Below are 24026 nucleotides of genomic sequence, written 5' to 3'. Positions count from 1 at the left end.
TTGTTCAGTTGGTTTGCCCAAGGTCTCCGAGGACCATGTTCCGGTCGACCATCTTTATAATTTATAACTTTTTACTTGCGTTTCAGCCTTGTAAAATCATCAATCTCTGGTCCACCATCAACAGTTTCCCATCAACCGGTTTAAATCCAATATTTTTTTGTTTTGGGTTTGTTTGAAAGAGTAATAATTATTTTTAATATTATCGTCATTGTTATCGAGTAAATTCTATTTAATGTACAGATGGAATAAAAGGGTTGATTGGCAAATGGATTATGAGAAGTTATAAAGAGTGATAAGCAAGTGGGTCAGAAACTTTTGACACGTGGCAAGATGGAGGATACTTGCATCCCATAGAACAAAATAGAACAAAAGAGATTAATATTAATTATATATATGATTTAACCAATCCTATAGAATAAAGATTTTAGTTGCCAATAACTTTCTATTTTACAATGAGTTAAATAAGAAATTTTGTAGGATCAAATCATGAGTTAAAATGAAATGGAAATTTTGTTTATTTGATTGTAGATGATGGGAAGTTTTGAATCTATACTTTTGTATTAAAAAATACATCAATTATTAAATTAAATGATTGAATGCAAATATGATCCACAATTTGAATGCTTCTTTTAATGTTATTAATTTTTACCTTTTGAAGATAAATTAGGACATAAATAAAAAAAATAAATGAATTATATATTTTTTAATTAATTACCTTAAAATATAATTCATAATAAATAAATAAAAATTGGATCTATTCATAAAGAGACTTGGGTTGATGTACCAAAAAAGAGAAACAATTGGGTTGGGCTACGTGTTTATCCAAACTCGACAGCCAGATCCATTAGGCTCAATAAAATAGATGGTCTGATTCTGGTCTGGAGAGCTTGGTTGTCACGTGAGGATACGAGCTCAGCTGAGTTCCCCACGTGCATTTTGAAGTTCGGCAGTTAGCCAGTTAGAACTTACACTTAGTCAAATTATTAATGGACTCCTAATAAAGAATTGGCGCGTACTCTTCACTATCGTCTCCCAACAAAGCTCTTTCTTCTTCAGTCATAAGTTTCCACGTTAGCAAATCTAGGGAGTAAGATTGAGCAACTCATCATCCAATACAATAAAAAATAAATAAATTTGCCATCCTTATCTTCTTTTATCGAGGGAAAACTATATTTGCTGGAACGAAAGGCTCCTAAACGAACGTTCACGTTATAATTACGATGAGATTGCAATTAGGAGCGTATATGAGTTGTTCTTCCCATGTTTAAATATAATTTTTTTAAAAATTTAAAATAACTAATTATTAATGCAAAAAATTACATAATTATTTTCGTAAAATAATCATTTTATTCCATTCTATAATTAAATATTTTTATTTAATTAAATAAAAATAAATATTTATTTAATGAATAACTCAAATTTATTTTTTTATTATATCCATTCAATTTAATTTAAATTACACCTTTTGTTGCAATGATATAAAATAATGAATAATGATTTTGAAATTTCATTCATCACATCTTCACTTCATTGTAATTTTTCTTCTATATTAATTATTTTTTATACTAAAAGAAATTTCAATATAAAATGCTTGACGATTTTATTTTAAATATTTTTTTGGACCATATTTCATTCTAGCATTTTTTATTTAGAATATAAAATGATAATTATTTCTAAAAATCTCCAATTAATAGATATAGCTCAGGCTAAATAAAATGAGCTTTGCCACAGATAAAATCTTTATATGGAAAAAAAAATCCTCTGCCCCCACATTGCATTCTATACAGGAACAACGAACTCGCCCTCTTGTTACGCCACCTGTCCTCTACAATTCGAACATAAAGTCACCTCCCATTTTCGGATTTTCCTCCCAAATCTCCAACGTCATAGACCCTGTTCATCTCCTTCTTATCCTAAACTAGAATTGGTAATTCCTCTAGAAACTCCCCGATGATACCAAACAGCTCACGAAAGCGCCAGCGCGTGCCTCACCACCACAACTCCGCCACGCGCCTTTCCTCCGCCGCAATCATTGAAACCTTCCCCGACAAAACCATCTCCGAATTCTCCCAAAAGTTACGCCGTACCTCTTCCTCCTCCACCATCTCTTCCGCCACGGCCATCACCAGCATTCCCAACACCATTAGCTCCTCGTTCAACGATCCCTCCACCGCTGACGTCATCCTTCGGCTCTTCGTCAACCAGTCTCCTTTTGATTCCGCCACCCCCTTGGATTCGGCCCACCATTCGGACATCCAGGTCTATCTGCACTCCCGCGTCATCGATCGCGCCAAATATTTCGCAGCGCTTTTATCTGATCGTTGGCAACACCAAACGAGCACCGACACAAGCAGCATCAATGACGCTGAAGATTCCAGAAGCAATGGTAGTAATAACGTTGTTCATTTAAATCTCGGCGTTCTCGAGGATCCAAACTCCATAGCCGTCCATTTAACCGTCCTTCAACTGCTTTACACGAACGATTTCGCAACTGTCATCGACTCAGCTTCCACCGCGCTCGAAATCCTCCCCGTGGCTCTGGAATTACTCTTCGAAGATTGTGTAAAATCATGCGTGAACTTCTTGGAAGCCGTACCATGGAGCGAGGAAGAGGAGAAGAGAGTTTTAAGCTTGATCCCTTTCTTGCGTGAGGAGGAATCGAAGGAACTTCTCGCCAGAGTTTCACCTGGGAAAGATGATTCTTGTGAAGAAATGTTGCATGGATTGATTTTAGCGGCGATTCATAACCATCCTAATATGGCGTTTGTTAAAGCCTTCGTCGCTAAGCTTCTGAGGGATTTTTCGTCGCGCGAATCAGCAAGGATGGTTTTGGAGAGGGCGTTCGAGACGAGTTTGAAGATTGTGAAGGAGAGTTTGGAGGAGTATTCGAGCCCTGATTTTAGAGGGGATCATAATGAGACGGAAGCGATACAGAGGTTGAATTTGCACACGGCTATGACTAATGGGAGGCATTTGTTGTGGTTGGTCGAGAGGATGATTGAGTTGAGGGTGGCAGATTCGGCTGTGAAGGAATGGAGTGAGCAGGCTGCGTTTACAGCGGATTTGCTGAGAGCATTTAGGGATGATGCTTGGAGGAATATCGTTCCTGGACTTCCTGCTGTCGTGCTCCGGTGTACTTGTAAGCTTGCCAATGCAGTCGCTGCTGGAACAATATTAGCTGCTAGACAGGTATTGGTTTTGTTGGAAGTTATTTGACTACATGAATATGCTGGTGTTTATTGAACCATGTCTAATAAATGGGTAAATGTGAAGTTGTGCTTTGTTGATGGATTCTATGAGCTTGCTGGTACTTCTAATGGAGTGCTGGTGAGGCCTGCTTCTTAGGTTTGTGAATTATTTGTTATGGGAGGAACAAGTTGATTTCAATTAAAAGTTATGATTCATAAATGGGGAAGTTGAAGCTAGCTTATTAGTTGTCTTGTCTGGGTGACCATTGAGTATGGGTTATGGGTTACCTATATGATATGTTGACATGTTGTTAGTCAGATCTTTCTTAAGCTTTGCTGTAAAAGTGATTCTGAAAGATTATAACCCTAAGAAATTTGGCTCTGTTCAATCAGTTGCTGAAAGAAAGTTCATGTCTTCAGTTAATTAACGTTTGAGTCTTGGAAAATTTCATTGCAATGTTAAGTTCTGGTAATTGTTTGGTTCCAGGCCTTGATCATCTTTTTTGGCCTGTTAATACATGTGATTTGCTTTTGTAAATATGGGGACTAGTAAATGTGGTCTGTCATTGGTCCTGTTTAAAAGAGCAAATGTAACCAATGTGGTGTCTTTTGGGTGATCTAACCATTTGATTGAGATGCCTATGCAACGTAGTTCGGTAAATCAGTTGAGAATCACTCATTCTAGTATTTTGTACACAATGCTCATAACAACTGGGACCTTTAAAACTTCATCTGTCAAAAATCATTTAACTTAATGTACTTGAGATCTAAAAAGTTTGCTTGAGATATAAGTACTTTTGGTTCTGAGAGTTCAAAAATGATCTTCTAAAGACTAATTAAAATTTATCTCTTTAAAGCAAAAGTATGGTCTGAACATGTGTTGACTATAGATTTGAGTGATAAATTGCAGAGCACTAAAGGGTAGTGTTATTTGCTTTTACAAAATTTGAGGGTAAAGCTATTTTTTTACTGGGAGATGGTAAGCTGTTTCTTGTTTATTCTTAAAAACTTCATTACATATGAAACCTTGGTTATAATGCATGCGTGTTGCTTGAGTTCTAGAGAAGTAGTTATTTTCTTGCCCATCATGTGTGGTTGTTAAAATGACTTTAGTCTCTGTAAAATTTCAGGTAAGAATGAAGCTTGTCAAAGATTGGCTTCCTGTTCTGATTGTGTGCAAAGACAATGTCTCACCTATGCTGCCCAGTCATAAAACATTGTACCTGGAATTGGAGGAGACGTTTCTGAGGATTATCTCCACACTGCCAATGTCAGATGCACAAATGTTGTTGCAACAATGTCTTAGCTTCTCAACCAGAAATGTTGAAGATTGCCCCCACTTGGTCACAGCCTTCAACACTTGGTTTCGCAGGGCAACTCAACTTCCTCAACTGGAAAATCTTGATTAGAAGGAATGGTAACTAAGTGGATAGGTACCCCCTCAGCGCTGCTTTTGTTTTGGAGTTTTAGTTCTCTTGTTGACTCATGTGCATATACTATACTCGTGTGCAGGGACGGAATGTAATTATTACAAGAACATTTTAATTTTATCTTCATTGAAATTTAATTAGTATTACTAAATATAGTTAAACCAAACTTGATTTTTAAAGGCATGTTACCTATTGTAGAGTAATTGGGCTTTTATGACAAATTTTCAGTTCATGGACTTCATTCCTTTTTTATTTTCTTTTTCATTATCAATGTAACTTAACATGTAAGCAATAAGAAATTGTTGTTGAAAATAAGTTCAAATTGACTAAGAAATAAATTTCATACAAGAAAATCACCGGAAAAAAATCATCATCCTAGTGCTGAAACTAATCCGTACAGGCAGCTTTCTATTTGTCTGGTTGCATTAGAAAGCCCTTGATTCCTTAAACGTCATAAAACGCTGAAGGGTGATCAAACTATCCGATTTTGTTTGATGGTTCAATCCAGCAACACGAACAACATTTAAAATTTTAGCTACCTTCTCCAGGCCATCATGCAAGTCAAAGAACCTGAAAGTGTGCTTAATGTCGAAAATTTTGTAATAAAAGAAATAAACCAATTGTCTCATAAATGATTGGAGATTATATGGCAGTGGTTAATTTATCAAAATTTCACTAAAAAACCAAAATCATAAGAGCTGTGATAAGTTATTCAAGTCAATACACTGAAACGATTGAATAACAATTCAAAATTCTAAACCATCATCGCAAAGACCCTCGAATCAATAATCTTTTTCTTATTCTTCACAAAATCAATACTTTATTACTTAAGTAATTGAATTGAGTCATAAGCATGACGATCTTTTTTTATATCGAAGTCTTTAAAAATGAATTCCTATATCTAACAAGAGGGAGTACCAAAATCTGACAAATTATCTTGAGAATCAGAGAAGGTTAATCCAAGTTGGATTATTTTGAGGGCGTTGACATTGACGTTCATGTACCGATAGTTGATAACAGAATTATCCTGTTGGATGATCAGTTTATTTAACTTGAAAATCGTACCAAAAAAATCGGTGTCCATGAACATAAAAAGATGCTTTACAATTACACTCTGAATTATCACAAACTCACATTCCAGATCTTCTGCAAACACTGGCCTTGCTATCGCCGGTTTCTTGCAAGGCCCCGTCATTTTTTTTTTCTTTCACCATCCCTATTTATGGATTTCATAATTCCCATTGTAATTAGGAAAGAGTAAGTGGACAGACCCACCAAACGTCCCCAGACCAAATCAACCCAGGCCCAATCCATGGATATAATATAATCTTATTCCATTTTCCTCCATTGACCATATAATACGAACTTCTTTAATGGGATTATTTTTCTAAAATTTATCAACAATGATGGTAGAGAATAAGAATATATTTTTTTAATAAATATTTTTTTCCCTAATCTAACCACATTATGTCCTAATAATTAATTTTTTTTGCGAGAATAGTAATAAAATATTACTGATTTTGGTATATTTAAATTTTTAATCAAATTGATGTCTCTTGCTTTTTAATCTTAAAAAGTAAAAAAAAAAAAAAACTTAAAATTTTAAATTTATAATAGAAAATAAGGATATTAAATTATTAAGTATAAAAAAAAAAGACTGTTTTGAGAGATCAAAAAATGGAAAAGACACTAAAACAATGGGCGTATTAAATTTTAATTGGTTAGTTTTTTTTTTTTTTTAAATAAACTATTTTAAACACAATTTATTTTATATTTTTCATAAAAATCAATTTTTTTACTTGGATATATTTGTACATTCAATGTTAACTAATTGAAATTTGATCAAATTGTAGTCCACAAATTTATTATTTTTTATTGAGATGATGTGTAAATGTATCATTATATTTATCCAAGTCGTCCAAATTTATCATTAATTTAGTGTAATTTTATTATTATAATTTTAATTTTGAAAAAAATTTACCATCATATTTATAATTTTAGAGCAAGTAAAGAATATTTTTACAATTTAAAAAATAATTTTAAAAATGACATGACATGAAAAAAAAAGTCATGAAGTTAAAACGATAAATTTATTTTCTTATTTTTTCATTATATTTTTTTACTAAAATAAAATACCATATAATCCTATTTTTTTTCTTCTTTCATGGGTTGCAAAAAATGGTGTCGTATCAGATTTAACTAAAACGACACCGTTAAATTTGAATATTCTCTTTGGGCCGTACCATCGTTAAGCCCACATTTAGAAGTCCATATTAGTGTAATGGGCTAACAATTGCACTAGCTAAAACGTCGTTGTCTAGAACTAGCCGATCGAAGGCATCATCAGCAAAAAAAATATCTGAAAAGTGAAAATCCCCAATTAATCAGGAAGGAAGGTATTTCACTTTCTTTGTTTTACAGCTGCGACCGGCGAAGAGCAAATCGTCTTCATCCGTCAGATTTCCGCTACCGACAATCAAAATCAATGGCTGCGATCTTCGCTCGTAACTCTCTCAACGCTGTCCGAGCTCGACACCTTGTAAGAAGAACTCATTTTCCTGTTCTCCACCAATGCTAACGATTTTTTTTTTTTTTAATTTCTTTCCGAGTTATGCCCTAGGTTTATACTTTCAAGGAATTGATATTCGTTTTTTCATTATAAATTTTTGATAGACAGTGGGAATTAAAATGTTATTTTCTGGCATGTGATAATGTAATTTAGAAACGAAATTATGGAAAAGGGCAAGGCTCCAAAGTTAGATTTAGGTTAGAGACTTATTCTATGTCGTTTATAATATTGAACTTCTTTTTTTTTTCTTCCTTCAAAATTTCAATAAACCAAGGCATTTGCTGTTTTAGTTGCTATATCTACTGAAAAGCTATTAACTCAATTCTTGTCAGAATTTTTATGATTTGTCTAGGATTTGTGTATCATTATTGGCTCGTTAACTTATTTTTTTGGCTATATATTTATAGGCTGTGTCGAGGCAAGCGTTGTTGGGTTCACAACACGATGGGCTGCGACTCAGTGCACACTCCTACAGCACCAAGAAAGGTCTTGCCTTTCTCTATGTTCTTAATTTTTATTATAATATTATTATTTTGAAATGGGAAATTATTAAGAATTCTGTGGAAGATGGATTTAAAATTAAGAATGTGAATCATAGGAATTGTTTTTTATTATTAATGGTGAGATATGTTTTGAGTTTTGAAAGAGCCTCCAATGGGGAATAAATTCCTTTTAGTTTTTATGGCACTGTTCTACTTGAAAATCATAAGAAAGGCCTCTAACAACCTTTTTCATGCATAACCACCAATCCCAGTGTTTGATGGGACTTCATTTTTGTAAGACTGCAATTTTGCTTGATATTAGATGTCTTGGCTTATGTATGTTTTCATGTGTGTAAACCGTAGATGATGAGGAAAGAGAACAGCTTGCTAAGGAGATTTCTAAAGACTGGAGTTCTGGTAATATGGTGCACTGAAATGTTTCTGTTTCCATTACTTTTTAGTAATTCATTTTTATTTTGGTAATGAATGTTTTTTATATTCTTATCAATGGCAGTTTTTGAGCGAAGCATAAACACATTGTTTCTAACTGAAATGGTTCGAGGTCTCATGCTGACTCTCAAGTACTTCTTTGACAGAAAAGTTACTGTAAGTGTATTCCTGATCGTTTTCTTTGGGCTTAGATTGAATCACATGTATGATGAAAACCTGTCTTTCCTTGTGCAGATTAACTATCCATTTGAGAAGGGTCCATTGAGCCCACGTTTTCGAGGGGAACATGCTCTCCGCCGATATCCAACTGGAGAGGAACGTTGCATTGCCTGTAAACTTTGCGAAGCTGTAAGTTCAAAATTACCCTGTTATCTAACTTACTTCTTTTATTTGGTGGGAGTGATACCGCATGCAGTGATTCAATGTGAGATGATAATTATCAACCTGGGTAGAAAGTATCCCCTTCCCTCCGGTTTGGACACCTGACTGGAAATGGGAGTGCCTGGGGGCTTTACCTTTAAGTCGGTATGCTGTTGTTTTAGGGTAACATATTGGCACCTAAATGGATATTATGGTCACTTGGTAAAGTTCATAAAAAATTGGTTTACTATATTTGTGGTGTAAATTGTCTCTATTATACCCTCTTTATAGAAAGGAAGACTAGTGTCTGCCTTTGCTTAACTTGGAGAGTCAGCAATCCGTGAAAAATTGGACCCAGTCAAACGGCGCTTGGGTTTGCTGATGAATTTTACTAGTCCTATCCGTTATTAAATCCTGATTAAGCTTCTGTCATCTTTATTAAATATATGGATTTACTATTATGATATAGTTCATGAAGTGATGGTGGTTTATCAGATATGCCCAGCACAGGCAATCACAATAGAAGCTGAGGAACGAGAGGATGGAAGTCGTCGGACTACTAGGTTGAATTTCTCTCTCATTTTTATTTTCTACTTCTGTTATTGTTGTCTTCTGTCTTACAGTAGTTCAACTTTACAGGTATGACATTGACATGACTAAGTGTATCTACTGTGGACTCTGCCAAGAGGCATGTCCTGTCGATGCAATTGTTGAAGGACCCAACTTTGAATTTGCCACCGAGACTCATGAGGTTTGTCTTCCGTTCAATTAAATCAATCTTAAATGTCCATTGTCGCTTGCTAGTTGTGAAGTAAATTAGTTATTCTCAATGTTGCAGGAGCTGCTGTATGACAAAGAGAAGCTGCTTGAGAATGGTGACCGATGGGAAACTGAGATTGCGGAGAATCTCAGATCTGAAAGCCTTTATCGCTGATATTTGCTCCTCCATTTTCCTTCTTGCTCCGACAGCAGCTGCTGTCCTTTTGCTGAAAAATAAAACGATAGATGCATGGTCTTGCATATACTATGTATTTTGGCCATTGTGACTTTGTGAATGTATCCGGATGAGCTATTTTGTTTTTGCTACATGTGAAGGCAATGGTGGATAAAAATATCCTATATTCAGGAAAACAAATTTCAAGTTGTAAAACCTTAGCCAAATGAGAAGAGGCAAGTTTTATGTGATTTTTGTTTTTCCATTTAAGAGATTGATGTTATGGAATCAGTATATTTGATCTTTGGTTTGGAATTGTCGGTCATCGTATGATTTTCTTGATCAGAATGAACCTCTTCTGAGGCACGTTCTTAAATGGGCATGGGTCTCAGAAATTATTAATCGATCCACGCTGCAAGTAGGATTTCTAAATTCCAGGGGTTATTTTCATGATAGGCTTATCATTGCATTACAGTTGCATTCAGAAGCCCAATCACAAAGCGACAGACAGAGCCCAAATCTGAGGCCCGCAGCCAGCGGCGTTGGATTAAAGTTGGACTATTGCTATTTTTGACCTAAAATTTTTTCTTGTTGGAGCAACGCAATCCAACTCAGCGTGAGGGTAGGCTTTATGGTAGAACAGGAAGTCCAAACTCCAAACGCACTGAGGACAGTTAAACACGGCAAGCAGCAATGGCGGAGGACGCAATACTGGGTTACTTGGCCACCCACGAAGAGATCCCAGATTCAGGACAATTCGCATCCCAACATGGTCTCCACCACAACGACGTCGTTAATGTCATCAAGAGCCTCCACGGTTTCCGTTACATCGATGCCCAGGACATTAAAAGGGAGAGTTGGGTGCTCACCGACGAGGGTAAAAAGTACGCTGCCGAAGGATCCCCCGAAGTTCAACTCTTCTTAGCTATCCCTTCAGAAGGCTCCATTTCTAAAGATGAACTACAGGTCAGTCCGTTGCTCTTTTTTTTTTACTTCATTTTCAATTCTGGGTCTTCCTTTACTCTATTGAAATTGCGGTTTCAATTAGTATTATCTTCGTTTAATGCTAAAACTTTATTGGGTTCTGCTTTTAAAAAAGATTTCTTTAAATATATTTCTAAGCAATTTGCTAACATGTAATTTTTGGAACTGTGCATTGGTGCAGAAAAAGCTAGACCCTTCACTTTTCAAAATTGGCTGCTCACAAGCTGGAAAAAACAAATGGGTCGATATGGGAAAGCAAGTTTCCAGAAAAGTAATCATTCTATATGGTTAATGTTTTATGACTGCTCATGTTTTATGTGATTATGTTATTTATCCCTACTGTTTTTGCTTTGGTCTAGGTTCAACATGTGGAAGACAAGGTCAAGAATTTGCTTATAAGAATACAAGATGGACAGGTGTTTCACCAGTTTAATAGCTTCCTCTTTTTTTTCTTAGTTAGCTCTTTCCTTCAAAAGTTTTCTTATTGAATTGATGTGATTGGTTTTGGTATTGTTTCTTCCTTTCAATTTACTTATTAAAGTTGGTTTTTTACTACAGACACTTGGCAAGGAAGATATTAACTCACTTAGAGCAAGGAAGCTTATTGTTGCACAGTAATCATCTAGCCCCTTACCTGATCTTTTATCATTTTTCTTTCAGTGGATGTATATTTTATTCACATTGCTGATACTTTCCCAATTATATGTTGTTTTAGGACATGGAAGGGTTACTCAGTGAGTAAAGGGCCTAACTATGCCCCAAAAAGAAAGAAAGTTGCCACTGATTTGACTAGAGAGAATCTACAGAGGTACAACATAGACGTTATAAATATGCACGAGAAGTTAGAATTTCATTAGTGAAGTTGAAACACCTCAATTTTGTCTTATTAGTTAACCATTGTGCTTTGCTCCAGAGGGATTTTTTCTTGGACTGATATTTATATTTGGTTTCTATCTTTTAGGGGTGATTGGAAGGAATTAGAGTTCAAAGAATATAACTTCAATGCTAAAGGACCACCTGCTGAAGCTGGTCATCTTCACCCATTGCTCAAGGCAAGGATAGGACTATTTATTTGTCAACTTCATTTAACTTTTAGCAAATGCATAACCGATGAAAATACAAATGATACATATCAGCCTTATAAATATAGGTATTAACTTTATGAACGATGCGGTTTTAATATCATTTGTATATAAACCATCGATAAAGGTTGATATTTCATGGCTGCCATAAAAAATGAACTGAAGAAAAGTTGTCATGAGAGTATAATTTTCATGGGGATATTTAAGTTGGGCTTTTCTTTTGGGCTGAAAAAGACCTTTTTATTATTAAATTCGTTGCAATGCCTATATCTAAATCCATGAAAACTATCTATTATATAGAATATGATGCAAATGGTTTTCTTAGGAAGTTGTTTCACCATGGCCCTTTTCATTGATGACACCTTAATTTTTGTTGGCTTAAGCATCCCATTTATATGGTATTAATATTTTTTTAGCCTCATTTTATATTCAGGTGAAACAACAATTGAAGAACATATTTCTTCAGATGGGGTGAGTTTGGAGCTTTGATATAAATCTTATATATATGTCCATTCAGATCTTACGTACTAGTTTATAACTGTTTATCTTACATGGTGATGATGATGCTGCGTGAAAATCACATATGGATATCAACTCATAGTGGATATACAACACTCTTCACCTTGCCTTGACTTTATTATTTTTTATGATGATTGAAAATGTTACTTGGCATTACCATAAATTATGCCATGTTATCATAATGCTGCTTTCTTTAATATTAATGTTCATTTGCACTCTTTTCTCTCTGCTAGTTGAGATGATTGTTTTTGCAGTATTTTTGTTTTCAACTTTGATATTGATATAGATATTTTCATTTTATGCTGACTGCAGTTTTGAGGAGATGCCAACAAACAATTTCGTTGAAAGCAGGTAGTTGACATAGCCATTAGCCAGCTCTTTTTTGCATGCTCATGTTGTTTCTGTGATAGTTGATTGCAAGTGGAGCTTCTTTGAGAAAGCAACATATACCTGTTAAATATAGGAAACCTGAGAAAAGAACATATACATGCCTCCAGTTTTCTAAGGGTGTCTTTAAGCATTCTGAATAAGATAATGTTTTAACAAAAATATGGTTGGAAGGAACCTGAAATCCTACATTTACGTTGTCATTAATTCTTTCCTTTCATGTCTGACAAGAATAAATTTGTTTCTAAAGTTGTTATCCTATATCTTTTTTCACTTGTAGCTTCTGGAACTTTGATGCATTGTTCCAACCACAGCAACACCCTGCTCGTGATTCACACGATACATTCTTTCTGGAAGGTATGCCTCGATTGACTGATTGACTAACGCGTATGCCTTTTCTACTCTTCTTTGGGTATTTATTTGGAGCATACATCTGCAGCTCCATCCACTACAAGGGAACTGCCTGAAGATTATGTTCAGTTGGTGAAGCGTGTTCATGAATCTGGTGGTTATGGCTCCAGGGGGTAAGATGTTTTTCTCTGGTAGTCTTACTTCCATATGTCACGAACATGAAATTGATTAACTTATTTGTTTACTTTTCCAAAGATATATGTATGACTGGAAAAGAGAGGAAGCAAACAAAAACCTGCTGCGTACTCATACAACTGCTGTCTCCACTAGAATGCTCTATACTCTAGCAAAGGTTTGATTGTCTCTCGTTACATGTAACCACTTCCAACTTACTGTTTCTCCTAAATTTAAAAGCCCTTATTTTCTTAAGCTTTTCTCATAAACTAAATTTGGATTTCTAAACTATTATATACTGCTTTAATGCTAATGCATCATACAACCATTGTAATTACCTGCACTGCACAATACTGTTGATTGCAATTTGCAAGTATAATCCATCAATGTCAGGATCTCTGTTATATTGTTAAATTTGACTTTCATATGGGAAAAAAAGAGAGGTGTATTGTATGCTGTCTTAACAGTTGATGTCGGTTGCATCATTATTGATATCTGTGAATGTTAATATTCATTTCCTTTATGATTTTATCTTCAGCAACCTTTTGCCCCCAAAAGATATTTCTCTATAGATCGTGTGTTCAGAAATGAATCTGTGGACCGAACTCATCTTGCAGAGTTCCATCAGATTGAAGGTAATTAATTATAGGCTGCATGTATCTACTGCACTAGTTTTGTCTTTTTACTCAGTCTAAGTTCTGGTTACGTTAACTGGATCCAAGTTGTGGACCAACCTCTATTGCACTGCTTTTGTTATCTCAACTATCTGATTAGTGTTTTTTTTTTTTTTTTTGGGAATGCATCTAATGATTCACTGACCATTTGAATTTATAGGTTTGGTATGTGACCGGGGGCTTACTCTTGGTGACTTGATTGGTGTTCTGAATGACTTCTTCTCACGACTAGGTAATGATCATCGATGCAAGAATAGAGTACCATAGCAGCATTGTGAAATAAATTGGACTAAGTGTTTAAATTTTTATGGTTTAATTTATTGAAGCCTGTAGTCTTTCTGGATAAAGTTTGTCATGTAACAGTTGGTGTATCTGTCTGGTGATATGCTACTTATCATCCTGAGATGGATTCCACAAGAGCTGCCTTAGTAATTTTTGGTGATGGTAAAAATGAGAGTAATGTAATTGATGGTAACAATTTTGCTATGATCTCTTTCAGGAATGTCCAAGTTGCGTTTCAAGCCTGCTTACAACCCATATACTGAACCCAGCATGGAGATATTCAGGTGATATGTCTCATATTTTTCTTGATGGGTTTATTACCTGGTAGGTAAATATCAATTTGATAGATCATTCTTGTTTTCATCAGTTATCATGAAGGCTTGAAGAAATGGGTGGAAATTGGGAATTCTGGAATGTTTAGACCTGAAATGTTGCTTCCAATGGGATTCCCAGAGGATGTTCGTGTTATTGCTTGGGGCCTTTCCCTTGAAAGGTAAGAACTAAGAAGTTATAACCTGGTATTGTTATATTTTTTCTGAAGAAAGTTATGAATGAAATATTTTAATTCAGTCTTTTGACATCTACTTCAAAAGCTTCTTTTGAGCAAAATTTGAACAATGTCTTGATATTTTGTTTTTATTTGCGTGACTTAGACCAACTATGATACTCTACGGAATCGATAACATTAGGGATCTGTTTGGACACAAGGTACTAATATATTTGTGTGTGTGTGTGCATATATATATATATGCTGATATACAGTCTTCTCACTGTGTAGTGGTTTTCAGATGGAATTTACTTATGCGTGGTTGTTATTGCAGGTGGATCTTAGTCTCATCAAACGAAACCCTATCTGTCGCCTTGGAATTAATTAGATTATGGGATATTCTTGTCATTCCGTTCTTTGTTTATTCTAATTGAACAAAGGATACCACCAATACACTTTGCCCATGTACTTTTATAGCATATACAAGAGCAATGGTTATATCAGATATTTTTGGTTTCTTTTCTTTCCATTTCTGTGCTGTGATCTGATTTTCCCTTTGTCCCATGTTGACGGGCAACGTGGAACTTTCTTGCATTGACGGTGAAGGACAACTCTTTCCTATGCAGATTCAGTGTTATAGTTCAGATATCGTGCAGGGCTTAGAATTATTGCATGCAAACTGTTCTGCTATTACCTCATTTTGTCTCTAATATACAATCTTTTCTTTATCACAACTGATTTTAATGAAATAGATAAATGAACATAAGGAGACCAAAAAAGAAAAAAAAAATGATCATTTCCGCTCTCGATAGCGTTGCTTACCTAGGAAACTCAATCACAACCTGCAAGGGAAGCACCATTGTTCTTCGTAGATATCCATACTTGGAGATCTACTTCGTATGAAAGTAACCCAGCTATCTAACTCATATCCAAGTGACAGAAAAAACTATACATTAACCTTGAGCCTTTTTCCTATACTGCAAGTCCAAGACCTCTGGACTAGGGGTATAATAACAAAACCCATCCAATTCCCTAGTAAGTCCATTACTCTCCAAAAACTCAACAATCTCATCCAATTCTTCAATTCTAGGTTGCAAAATATCATCGCCAGATTTCAAAAGCCTTTTAACATCAACTGTCTTCAACTACTCGACAAGCCGTCTTATAGAATCAAGATTTCCTTAAGACATGCATATTAGCTTTGCAATTTTACGATGTGAGAGGTTATTGTGCTTCAACTACTTCGACCACTTCAACCACCGATACAGTTAACTATCAATATAACAAAGACATTAATAATTTCTATTTCCTTAAAAACATTATCTTTTTTATTTTTTACTTTAAGACATTTTTATGTCTTGCCTTGTAACAGGAACGACATTGGAGTCATCAATAACAACCTTAGCAACAACATTAAACATAGAATCTGCAAATCTCAGACAACCTTTTTTAATGCAGCCGCTTCAATCATCACTTGATCAATTAATTCTGACAGCCTATTAACCAAATTCGTTGAATTCGTAATTCCAAATTTGCCCTTCTTCACTGCTCCCTTACACACCTTCGCTTTTACATTCCTTCCTTCTTATCTTAAGCGCCCGCATTATCATGATCACCATCCTATTCGTTTTCTAGGGAATTTGTATAAATGGAACCCGGAAATTGCGGGGCGCGTTTATGGACGAGGGACATTTCTAGGATGTTTTGGTTTTTGGTTGAAGTGGAACTATAACTTGTCAGGTTACAGTCGTTAGGTTGTACGGAATCTCGATACTGCTGATGGAGGATGAGGATGGACGTGATTATTCAGTTATGAGTACGGAGGACAGAGTCTGGTGTGGTGGCAGGGGATGGTTAGGATGGTGTGGAGGGCGAGAAAGCATTTTCTATGGATTCTGAGTTTCTAAGTTTAATTTGAAATCATTTATCATGAAATCATTTATCATGAAAGGTTCCATGGTCTAGTGGTCAGGACATTGGACTCTGAATCCAGTAACCCGAGTTCAAATCTCGGTGGAACCTTCACTTTTCCTTTCTTTTTTTGTTTTTTTGAAATTCCATTTTCTTGAGAAAAAGCTGTTTTTCTTGGAAAAACATATTACATATACTTTTCTCAAGTCAACATTAATCATTTTAGAAGCATCCGGTGATAGAGAGTCATGGTATCACAATTCACATGTCCATAGTAACACCAAGAAAAAAAAATCAGTATACTTTCTTTTTCTCTTGATTTTCATGGCTGTCTTTCTGACAGCTGAAAATCTTATCTGAATGAAGGAATCCTCCACAATTACAATTTACATTGCACAAAAGGAACACAAACAAAGATCAATTACAGAAAAAAATTGTAGCTTGCTTTAAACCGAAAACAAGCTGTCAAACAATTATGAACCATTATGGTCAATAGCATCCCTTTCTCTGCCCATCATTTATCAATCCTGATCCAATCACAAAACTAAAAGCACTGTCCATGAGACTTGACTTCACAAAACTTAGTTGTCAATGAAAATCTAAAGAAGATATGTGCATCTCGAAGCCTCCCGATTTAATGCAAATATCAGCTTGAAACCCATTTTACCTCCAAAACTAATAAGAGCTTCATCAGGTGCCAACTAGCAGGAACTCAAATGGGTAAGCCTGCTGTCTTATTAAGAAAGAATTGTGAACATATTAACCTCTCCGTTAGTCCCGATCCTGTATTTCTATACCTTGTGTTTCACGTGGTTCTGGGAATATCTCCTTAGAATGCCGTCTCCGTGAAGATGAGTTGTCACCTCCACCATTGTAAGTACTGCCCTGTGAACCTGTCGTTCCTGACTGTTTGAAACTACTTCCCCCTTCTACTCTAGCAGTGGAGGCTGCTGGAATAACTGCTACATCAGAAGAGCTTCTACGCCAGCTCCCAAAAAGAGCAGCATTCCAAGATCCTCTTGAGGAGATTGTTCTAAGCCTTGCTGAGCTTGAATTATCTTCCCTTACCACCCTCAAAGGATTTTCCAAAGCTTTTAGAATATATCTCATTAGGGGACGCCTAGAAGGTTTGGGATTGAGACAAGACCTGGCAACAATGGCCATGGCCCAGACTTCCTCCAAAAGATCCTCATCCACGAGAAGAGATGGATCCAAAATTTTGGTCACAAGCTCCATATCATATATACTGATATATGGTAGTGTCTGTTCTAACCATTCCTTCATCTGGGTATCACTCGATCCACTGATGTCCAGCTTACCTGTTACCAACCCAAGTAAAACCTTCCCAAAGCAGTAAACATCATAGGCACATAATGCTGTAGATGAATCTGGCCATTTTACAAATAAAAAAGAAGTTTCAGAAATTGGTTTAGGGTTTAATTGTATCAAAATTTGAAGCTGAATGCAAAGGGTTGCTAATTAATCAAATAATAATTGCAACCGTATAAGAGATGCAACAAACATGTTAAGCTAACAAAACAAACGAATGAACAGCCAGGAGATAAAGATTGAGATCTAAAATAAAGTGAAATTTTACAAATAAAATGTGCACATACCTGAAGAACCTTGTTCGGATGACCTGCATGAAACAAAGAAAAAACTGCATGACAACCTTTATTGGGTAAAAGAAGCATAAAGAGCGTGAAAATAAATAACAATGATACAACTCCATACATTTTGTTTGAAACAGCAATAAAATCCAAAAATAGAAAATAGAGAGGCAGAAACATAATATGCCATTTGCTAATTACTAGTTTACAGTGATTGTGGACGCATATGGGTCTGGCATTGCTCCAGGTTTTGAAACATCTAAAGTCTATACATGTATTGTAGATAACATAGCAGAATATAACATTTTATTTAACATGTAAATTGCCAGCTTTCTACTGCATCATATGTTAAAAGACTGATCTTGGGTTCATCCCTTCAAGTCAAGCAAACATGTTTATGTCCAGGAAAAATATGAGGACGACAGTGAAGCAATCCACTGCACTGTGCACATAAGATAACAGGCGGGCTTAACTTTCCAAAGGTTCACAATACCATGTTCTGCCAGTCTGTTGTTTTTAGTTAAAATATAGAACAACCACACTGTTCAATTAGGATTTTCAATCCAAAAACTATAGACATTAGACCCTCAGCTTGATTCTGGTAAAAAGAAGGTTGATTTTATCACAAAACCTAAGCAAAAACTTTTATACATCTAGAACTCATGACAGCTAAAGGAAGCAAAATCACAAAAATCCAGTGTTATCCACAATTAGCAGAAGGAAACCCATGAAACTAATCAATAAAAATTTGCATTAAAAAGGCAGCAGGCAACAATTTTCGGCAACTTATTACTGAAAAATATAAGCATGTCAAACCATCATCTACTGGGAGAGTAACAAACTATTAAAAAGTCAAATGTATTGGGCAATTTACTGAGTGATATAACAAATCCACATGCAAGAACATGCTCAATAAACATCTTATCCAAGGTAAAATATTCATGTATGTATTTTCACAATCTGAAAACATCTGAACAGAGATAATTCTACAGAATACTCACTGTGGCAACCTCAGTAACCTTGTAATTCTATTTTGGTGACCATCGCCTTCTTGAGCGCAGACCTCACTCAGGCTCCCTAGCCGCACTTCAAATTTATCATCAAGAAGGATACTACTAGCTTGAACATCTCTTCAACAATAAAAGAGAACATGTCACAGCTTGTACTAGTTTTTTTAGTGCCAATAAATTATCAATTGCACAGGCAAAAGAACTAAAGATACACTTGAGCCAGCAAAGTATTTGCTTTGTATGATCAACCCATAGTTCATGTAAGCAGATTTATCAATACTGTACCATACAAAGAAAAGGCAACATACTAGAGTGCTGGCTACCAAAAGAATAAGGGAAAAAATAAAACTGATTATTGTAACAAAATCCTCATCATATGATAATTTGCCAATGTAAAGAACAACTAGAATTCCAGCCATGTTACTGAACCCTGAAGGTTTCCCAGTGAGTTTCTCTACATTCCAGTTTACAAAAAGTTCTTATATGCATGAGAAAAGGAATCATGCAAACTGAAGGAAGTTTATGCATAACAAAAAGAAAGCTGCCAAAATACCTGTGGACAAGGGGCGGTGTGCATTCATGATGCAGATAAGATAGGCCTTCTGCAGCTCCTATAGCAATTTTTAATCTTGTTATCCAATCCAATGACTGTAAACTATCATCTTCCAAATTGTTTTTCCTGTACAAGGAACTTGACAAGTCCTCATTTGGCATATATTTATAAACCAAAAATTTTTCATCCTCTTTCTCTAAGCAGTGTCCCAATAGGGGTACTACTCGTGGATGTGAAACTTTACTAAAGAAATCCAATTCCAAAAGGTATCCTTCCTTTTTAACCGACCGCAAATCAATCCTTTTGATGACAACAGGAAGCCCACCTTCTAAGATACCCCTGAAGAGATCACCAGAATGACCATTCTTGATGAGGTTTGCATCACTAAAATCACCAGTGGCTTGAAGAAGTTGCTGATATGTAAATAAATCACCAACACTTGAAAAATTAATAGCTACTCCTGGTAAAGGAGGTGTTTCTCCAGCAGGAACAGGTCCCACACCAATCCCTCTATGATTTGTTGTGCTCTGTCTACGGACACATAGGACCAGCAAAAGCAACAACAGTAATAGCACAATAAGCCCAGCTCCTCCCAAAACTGCAGCCAATATAATTATCCTTCTGTTGCTATTCCCACTTTCGGGTGCAGAAGGTTCTGTGGAATTTGGGCGCCCAAAATTATCAAAACTCAGGCCCCTTTCAGCATAGAATGATACACACTCCACCAAAGTCCTCTGGTTTGACACATTTTGGAGACAATTACTACTAAGAGATGCATTGTCAGGCACGTAATCTGGAACCCTGCCTTCAAAATAGTTTCCAGACAAATTAGTAGAACTAAACCTTCTGAGTACAGTTGTTAGAACTCCATAAAACTTGTTCTGGGAAATGTCAAGAACTGCAGCAGTGGCATTATCATTCAAAGCAGTAGGCAGCTGCCCAGTGAAATTATTGTGAGAGATATCGAGCAGGTTCAACCCAGGTATTGACCATAATACTTGAGGAAGGTCACCATTGAAACTATTGTTTCTCAAAATTAAAACCTGCAACTGACTTGGAGCAGAGAACAAATCAACCGGCAGGTACCCACTTAGACCATTGTTCCCCAAGATCATTCTCTGCAAATTCCTTAGCCCTCTAAGATCTTGCGGCACTGAACCTGACAAACCATTGCTGCTGAGATCAAGGTCAACCAAGCTATCAAGGTCACCGAGTTGAGAAGGTATTGAAGACATTAAACTATTGTTGGAAAGATTCAGACTTTGTAGCTTTGAAAGGGCTCCAATGCCTGGAGGAATTGACCCCCTTAAATTGTTCGAAGAAATGTCAAGACTTGTCAAATTCCTTAGTGAAACAAATGATAATGGAATAGATCCTGTAAGTGAATTCTTCGAAAGATCAAGAACTAAAAGGCTTAACAATTGACCCAGAGTAGAAGGAATTTGCCCACTGAGCCTATTATCTGGCAAATATAGACTAGTTAAATTAGTCAAATTGCCAATACTCGAAGGTATAACACCTGTGACATTACAAGACCTGAGATCCAACACTTGCAATGTCAACAGCCTTCGGCCAAACCAATCAGGGATAGAACCAGGAAGCAAGAATCTAGAGGCATTAAAAGAAACCAAATGCGTAAAATTTACGAGAGAATCAACAGCAAACTGTGGGTTTTGTTTACCGAGCCTTGTTCTTCTAAACCCAGAAATGTTAATCCCAATAACACTACCATTTTCACATCTTATACCGGTCCACCTTGAACAAGGGTCAACTTTTCTAGGCCAATCTCTGCTTCTAAGCCCCAAAGAGGATCTGAGTTCAAATAAAGCTGTTAACTCAATGCGTGAACTCAGTCGCTGCTGCTGCTGCTGCTGCTGCACTTGTTGCTCAAATGTAGACTCAAATAACAGTAACAACATGAGATATAACAAAGCTACTCCTATGCTACGCTGATCCACCATGGCTCATGAACACTAAACCCAATCATCTAAACATTCTCATTTTTTTTTCTTTCTTTCTTTCTCTTTAGTCTAATGAAAATTTGACAAAAATAAAAGATACCCACTATAGAAAAAAACGGTTACTTTCTTTCTCTTTTGAAGACTCACCCAAAAAAAAAAAAAACCTAAAAAAGTTCTTACCTTGATACTCCAAAGCTCTATTTTTTTTTTATTTCTTCAAAACAGTTGGTAACGAATCTGTATCAACTTCTCTTCTTCTTCTTTTGGTTTTCTTTTCTCCCTCTCTCTACCCACTTTTTCCTCTCTCTAAATCCTTCAGTTTCTTCAGTTAACAATAGAGAAGAAGAGAGAGACAAGAAGAAATTTTGAGAAAAATTAATATAAGAAATAGTAGTAAAACTAATCTTAATTAATTAATTAATCAATAATAATTCTAGAGAGAGCGAAGGAGGGCGGTCAACCTTAAGTGGTGGACTTTTACACTCCTTCTCTTGCCTTTCTCTTGTTCTAAACAGACAAAAAAAAAAGCTTAATTTTTAAGAGCTGACAAATCAACTTGTGAAGAAAGAGATGACCTTGAGGGACAAAAAAAAAAGGGTAAGAACTATATGATGTAAGAAACAAAAGAAGGGCTTAATAACCGGTGTGAGCCAGTGGTTCCGTGATTTTGGTCTGGCAACAGAGCCAGGTCCGGCGCTGGTTCTGTTTTTAGTTTGACCTCCGGCAATCCCACCCAAGCCAGCTAAGCAAAGCTTCAAAAAAAAAAAACTACACTCCTCTATCACTTTCGCTCTCTTTATTTCATTTTTTTGTAGTAATATTGTCTTCAGGTTTTCTCATGTTTCCCGTTTTTGTTTTGGTTTATGTTGTTTTCTTTTGTTTTTTATTTGGAGGTGTTGGACAGGAAAAATAAAAAGACAATTTTGGGTAAATTTCTGTCAATCAAACGGTTTAAGGAAAGTTACATTATTACTACTTACTAGTGATAAAGAGAGAGACCCAATTTGACAGCTCTTAAGCAGCTGGAACTAACTGTTCTTTTGCTATTTGAGCAACAGACATTTGCTTCTCTTTTTTTTTTTTTTTTAAAGTCTCTGTTTTGATGGGTTCATCATCTGGGACTCCCTTGGCTTAATTTAGGAAGTAGGTAATTCTGATGAACTTGCTTCCTTTTAGTCAAATACTTTGGCCACCAATCTTTTTTTCTTTTTCAAGTTTTGTTGGGTTTTTGTTTTGAGGCGTTTTATCAATAATAAAAATAAAAATAAATTCCAAATCCCCAACTCCTTTAATCAGATTTGATGATTGTGGGATAATGGGCTTATGCATATTCAAACTCTATCTCCTTTCCTTTGATTTCATTTCATCAAAGTTTAAAATACAGTATTGATTTAGTAGTATTATTGATTGAGGAGCAATAGTTTTTTTGGGATCACTCAAATGTTCATATTTAAAGAAAGATGAAAATGAAAGATTGTTGACTGATGTGAATTTTGGGATCATTAAATTTTTCATTTTAAACGAAAGCTGTTGATTTTTTTTTTTGGTCAGATAAATTCGAAAACAGATGATTATTTAATTTTTTATATCAGAATAAAATATATTATATTTGACAATTTAAAACGATCATTGATAAGATTTGAATTCAAAATTTTTTATTAAAAAAATAAATCTTAACCAATTGAATTAATCAATTATTAAATTATATACATTACATATGCATTTTCTTTAAAAAATTTATGTCGATCAATAATTTTTTAAATTTAAAATTTAATTAATTTATATAATTATTTTTTAAAAAATAATTTTTAATAAATTTAAATTTTCAATTTCAATATCAACAAACAAACGATTGCGATTTAACAAAAAAAAAATCAATATTTTTTTTATCATTCATGAGGTTCATCGAACATTTACCATTATAAGAGCTTGAAAGTGGATTTAGAATAATTTATTTTGCAAATATGATTTGTAGTGAAGTAAATGTCACTCTATTGTACGTAGCAAATCTTTTTCCAATATACCTTGCCTGCTATGTTCCTCAGTTTCTCTTTCTCTCTGCCATTAATTTTTTTTTTTCTCTCTCACAAGTTCAGGCCGAGGCAGAGAGCTTAAAAGGACCACAAAACTCCTTACCGATGGCTAGAGTCAGAGCTTGCTTTCAAAATCAACAGACATACGTTCTCTTTAATTCATTAGAAATGGGTAAAAAACTTTCACTTTATCAAAGATTTTAAGATCATTAATACAAACTCAGTGTATGAACTGTCAGCTTCTGAAACTCAATTATGATAAATCCACTTTACAACTTCATCCCCACTCCTTCAAAGGACCCGTCCAAGTTTCTATTTTGATAAATAAATAAATAAGAGAATGAAAAAATTCGGAGGAGATGCCATTTTTTTTTTAATAATAATTTATTCATCAAAGTTTGATGTGTATGCAAACATGTTCTAAGATTTGGCTACGAGTCTAATCAATGATATAAAAACTTTATTAGTCAATTCTTACGGCAAAAGTGACAACATTAATAATTTAATATTGATAGCCATATGGTAGGGTAATATGTGAAAAAATTGAAGTTTACCATTTTCTTTTTAATAAGAATGTTTGTTCGATCTATTCAAT

General features: G+C 35.2%; 5 protein-coding genes and 1 non-coding gene across 10 annotated transcripts; 4 read left to right on the top strand and 2 right to left on the bottom strand.

Annotated features, from left to right (window-relative positions):
- Nucleotides 1–1858: 1858 nt before the first annotated feature.
- Nucleotides 1859–4859, top strand: LOC111308862 (BTB/POZ domain-containing protein At1g63850-like). Of its 3 annotated transcripts, XM_022907523.2 has the most exons (3): nucleotides 1861–3189; nucleotides 4319–4621; nucleotides 4701–4859. In XM_022907523.2, the coding sequence occupies exons 1-2, from the start codon at nucleotides 1951–1953 to the stop codon at nucleotides 4595–4597; spliced, it is 1518 nt and encodes a 505-aa protein (XP_022763258.2). In that variant the 5' UTR covers nucleotides 1861–1950; the 3' UTR covers nucleotides 4598–4621; nucleotides 4701–4859. The 3 variants fall into 3 exon arrangements, with proteins under 3 accessions (XP_022763260.2, XP_022763258.2, XP_022763257.2); XM_022907525.2 differs by lacking the exon at nucleotides 4701–4859 and having other exon boundaries at nucleotides 1859–3189; nucleotides 4302–4438; XM_022907522.2 differs by having other exon boundaries at nucleotides 4319–4859.
- Nucleotides 4860–5043: 184 nt separating this feature from the next.
- Nucleotides 5044–5813, bottom strand: LOC111308864 (putative CCR4-associated factor 1 homolog 11). The gene is made up of 2 exons (XM_089751413.1): nucleotides 5548–5813; nucleotides 5044–5188 (listed from the first exon to the last, which is right to left on the bottom strand). The coding sequence occupies exons 1-2, from the start codon at nucleotides 5811–5813 to the stop codon at nucleotides 5044–5046; spliced, it is 411 nt and encodes a 136-aa protein (XP_089607539.1).
- A 1144-nt stretch (nucleotides 5814–6957) lies between these two features.
- On the top strand, nucleotides 6958–9664 carry LOC111308861 (NADH dehydrogenase [ubiquinone] iron-sulfur protein 8-B, mitochondrial-like). The gene is made up of 8 exons (XM_022907521.2): nucleotides 6958–7157; nucleotides 7595–7673; nucleotides 8033–8086; nucleotides 8184–8275; nucleotides 8354–8467; nucleotides 8975–9042; nucleotides 9119–9230; nucleotides 9318–9664. The coding sequence occupies exons 1-8, from the start codon at nucleotides 7104–7106 to the stop codon at nucleotides 9411–9413; spliced, it is 669 nt and encodes a 222-aa protein (XP_022763256.2). The 5' UTR covers nucleotides 6958–7103; the 3' UTR covers nucleotides 9414–9664.
- Nucleotides 9665–10070: 406 nt separating this feature from the next.
- LOC111308860 (phenylalanine--tRNA ligase alpha subunit, cytoplasmic) lies at nucleotides 10071–14880 on the top strand. 2 transcript variants are annotated; one of them, XM_022907519.2, is made up of 17 exons: nucleotides 10071–10379; nucleotides 10579–10668; nucleotides 10757–10813; nucleotides 10956–11011; nucleotides 11113–11205; nucleotides 11359–11449; nucleotides 11913–11950; nucleotides 12311–12349; nucleotides 12666–12742; nucleotides 12825–12909; nucleotides 12992–13088; nucleotides 13449–13545; nucleotides 13745–13816; nucleotides 14084–14150; nucleotides 14234–14359; nucleotides 14520–14574; nucleotides 14688–14880. In XM_022907519.2, the coding sequence occupies exons 1-17, from the start codon at nucleotides 10107–10109 to the stop codon at nucleotides 14739–14741; spliced, it is 1467 nt and encodes a 488-aa protein (XP_022763254.2). In that variant the 5' UTR covers nucleotides 10071–10106; the 3' UTR covers nucleotides 14742–14880. The 2 variants fall into 2 exon arrangements, with proteins under 2 accessions (XP_022763254.2, XP_022763255.2); XM_022907520.2 differs by lacking the exon at nucleotides 14520–14574.
- Nucleotides 14881–16303: 1423 nt separating this feature from the next.
- TRNAQ-CUG (transfer RNA glutamine (anticodon CUG)) lies at nucleotides 16304–16375 on the top strand. The gene has a single exon. It is a non-coding gene; the product is annotated as a tRNA-Gln (tRNA).
- Nucleotides 16376–16536: 161 nt separating this feature from the next.
- Nucleotides 16537–21752, bottom strand: LOC111308859 (putative LRR receptor-like serine/threonine-protein kinase At2g16250). 2 transcript variants are annotated; one of them, XM_022907518.2, is made up of 4 exons: nucleotides 19438–21752; nucleotides 18876–19004; nucleotides 17881–17903; nucleotides 16537–17652 (listed from the first exon to the last, which is right to left on the bottom strand). In XM_022907518.2, exons 1-4 carry the CDS (start codon nucleotides 21396–21398, stop codon nucleotides 17036–17038), a joined length of 2730 nt encoding a protein of 909 aa, XP_022763253.2. In that variant the 5' UTR covers nucleotides 21399–21752; the 3' UTR covers nucleotides 16537–17035. The 2 variants fall into 2 exon arrangements, with proteins under 2 accessions (XP_022763253.2, XP_089602340.1); XM_089746214.1 differs by lacking the exon at nucleotides 18876–19004 and having other exon boundaries at nucleotides 16888–17652; nucleotides 19438–21538.
- Nucleotides 21753–24026: the final 2274 nt, after the last annotated feature.

Source organism: Durio zibethinus, chromosome 2, assembly GCF_047325235.1.
Source record: "Durio zibethinus cultivar Kanyao isolate XHJ-2024 chromosome 2, ASM4732523v1, whole genome shotgun sequence".
Classification (NCBI taxonomy): domain Eukaryota; kingdom Viridiplantae; phylum Streptophyta; class Magnoliopsida; order Malvales; family Malvaceae; genus Durio; species Durio zibethinus.
This window is presented reverse-complemented; position numbering and strand designations above follow the sequence as displayed.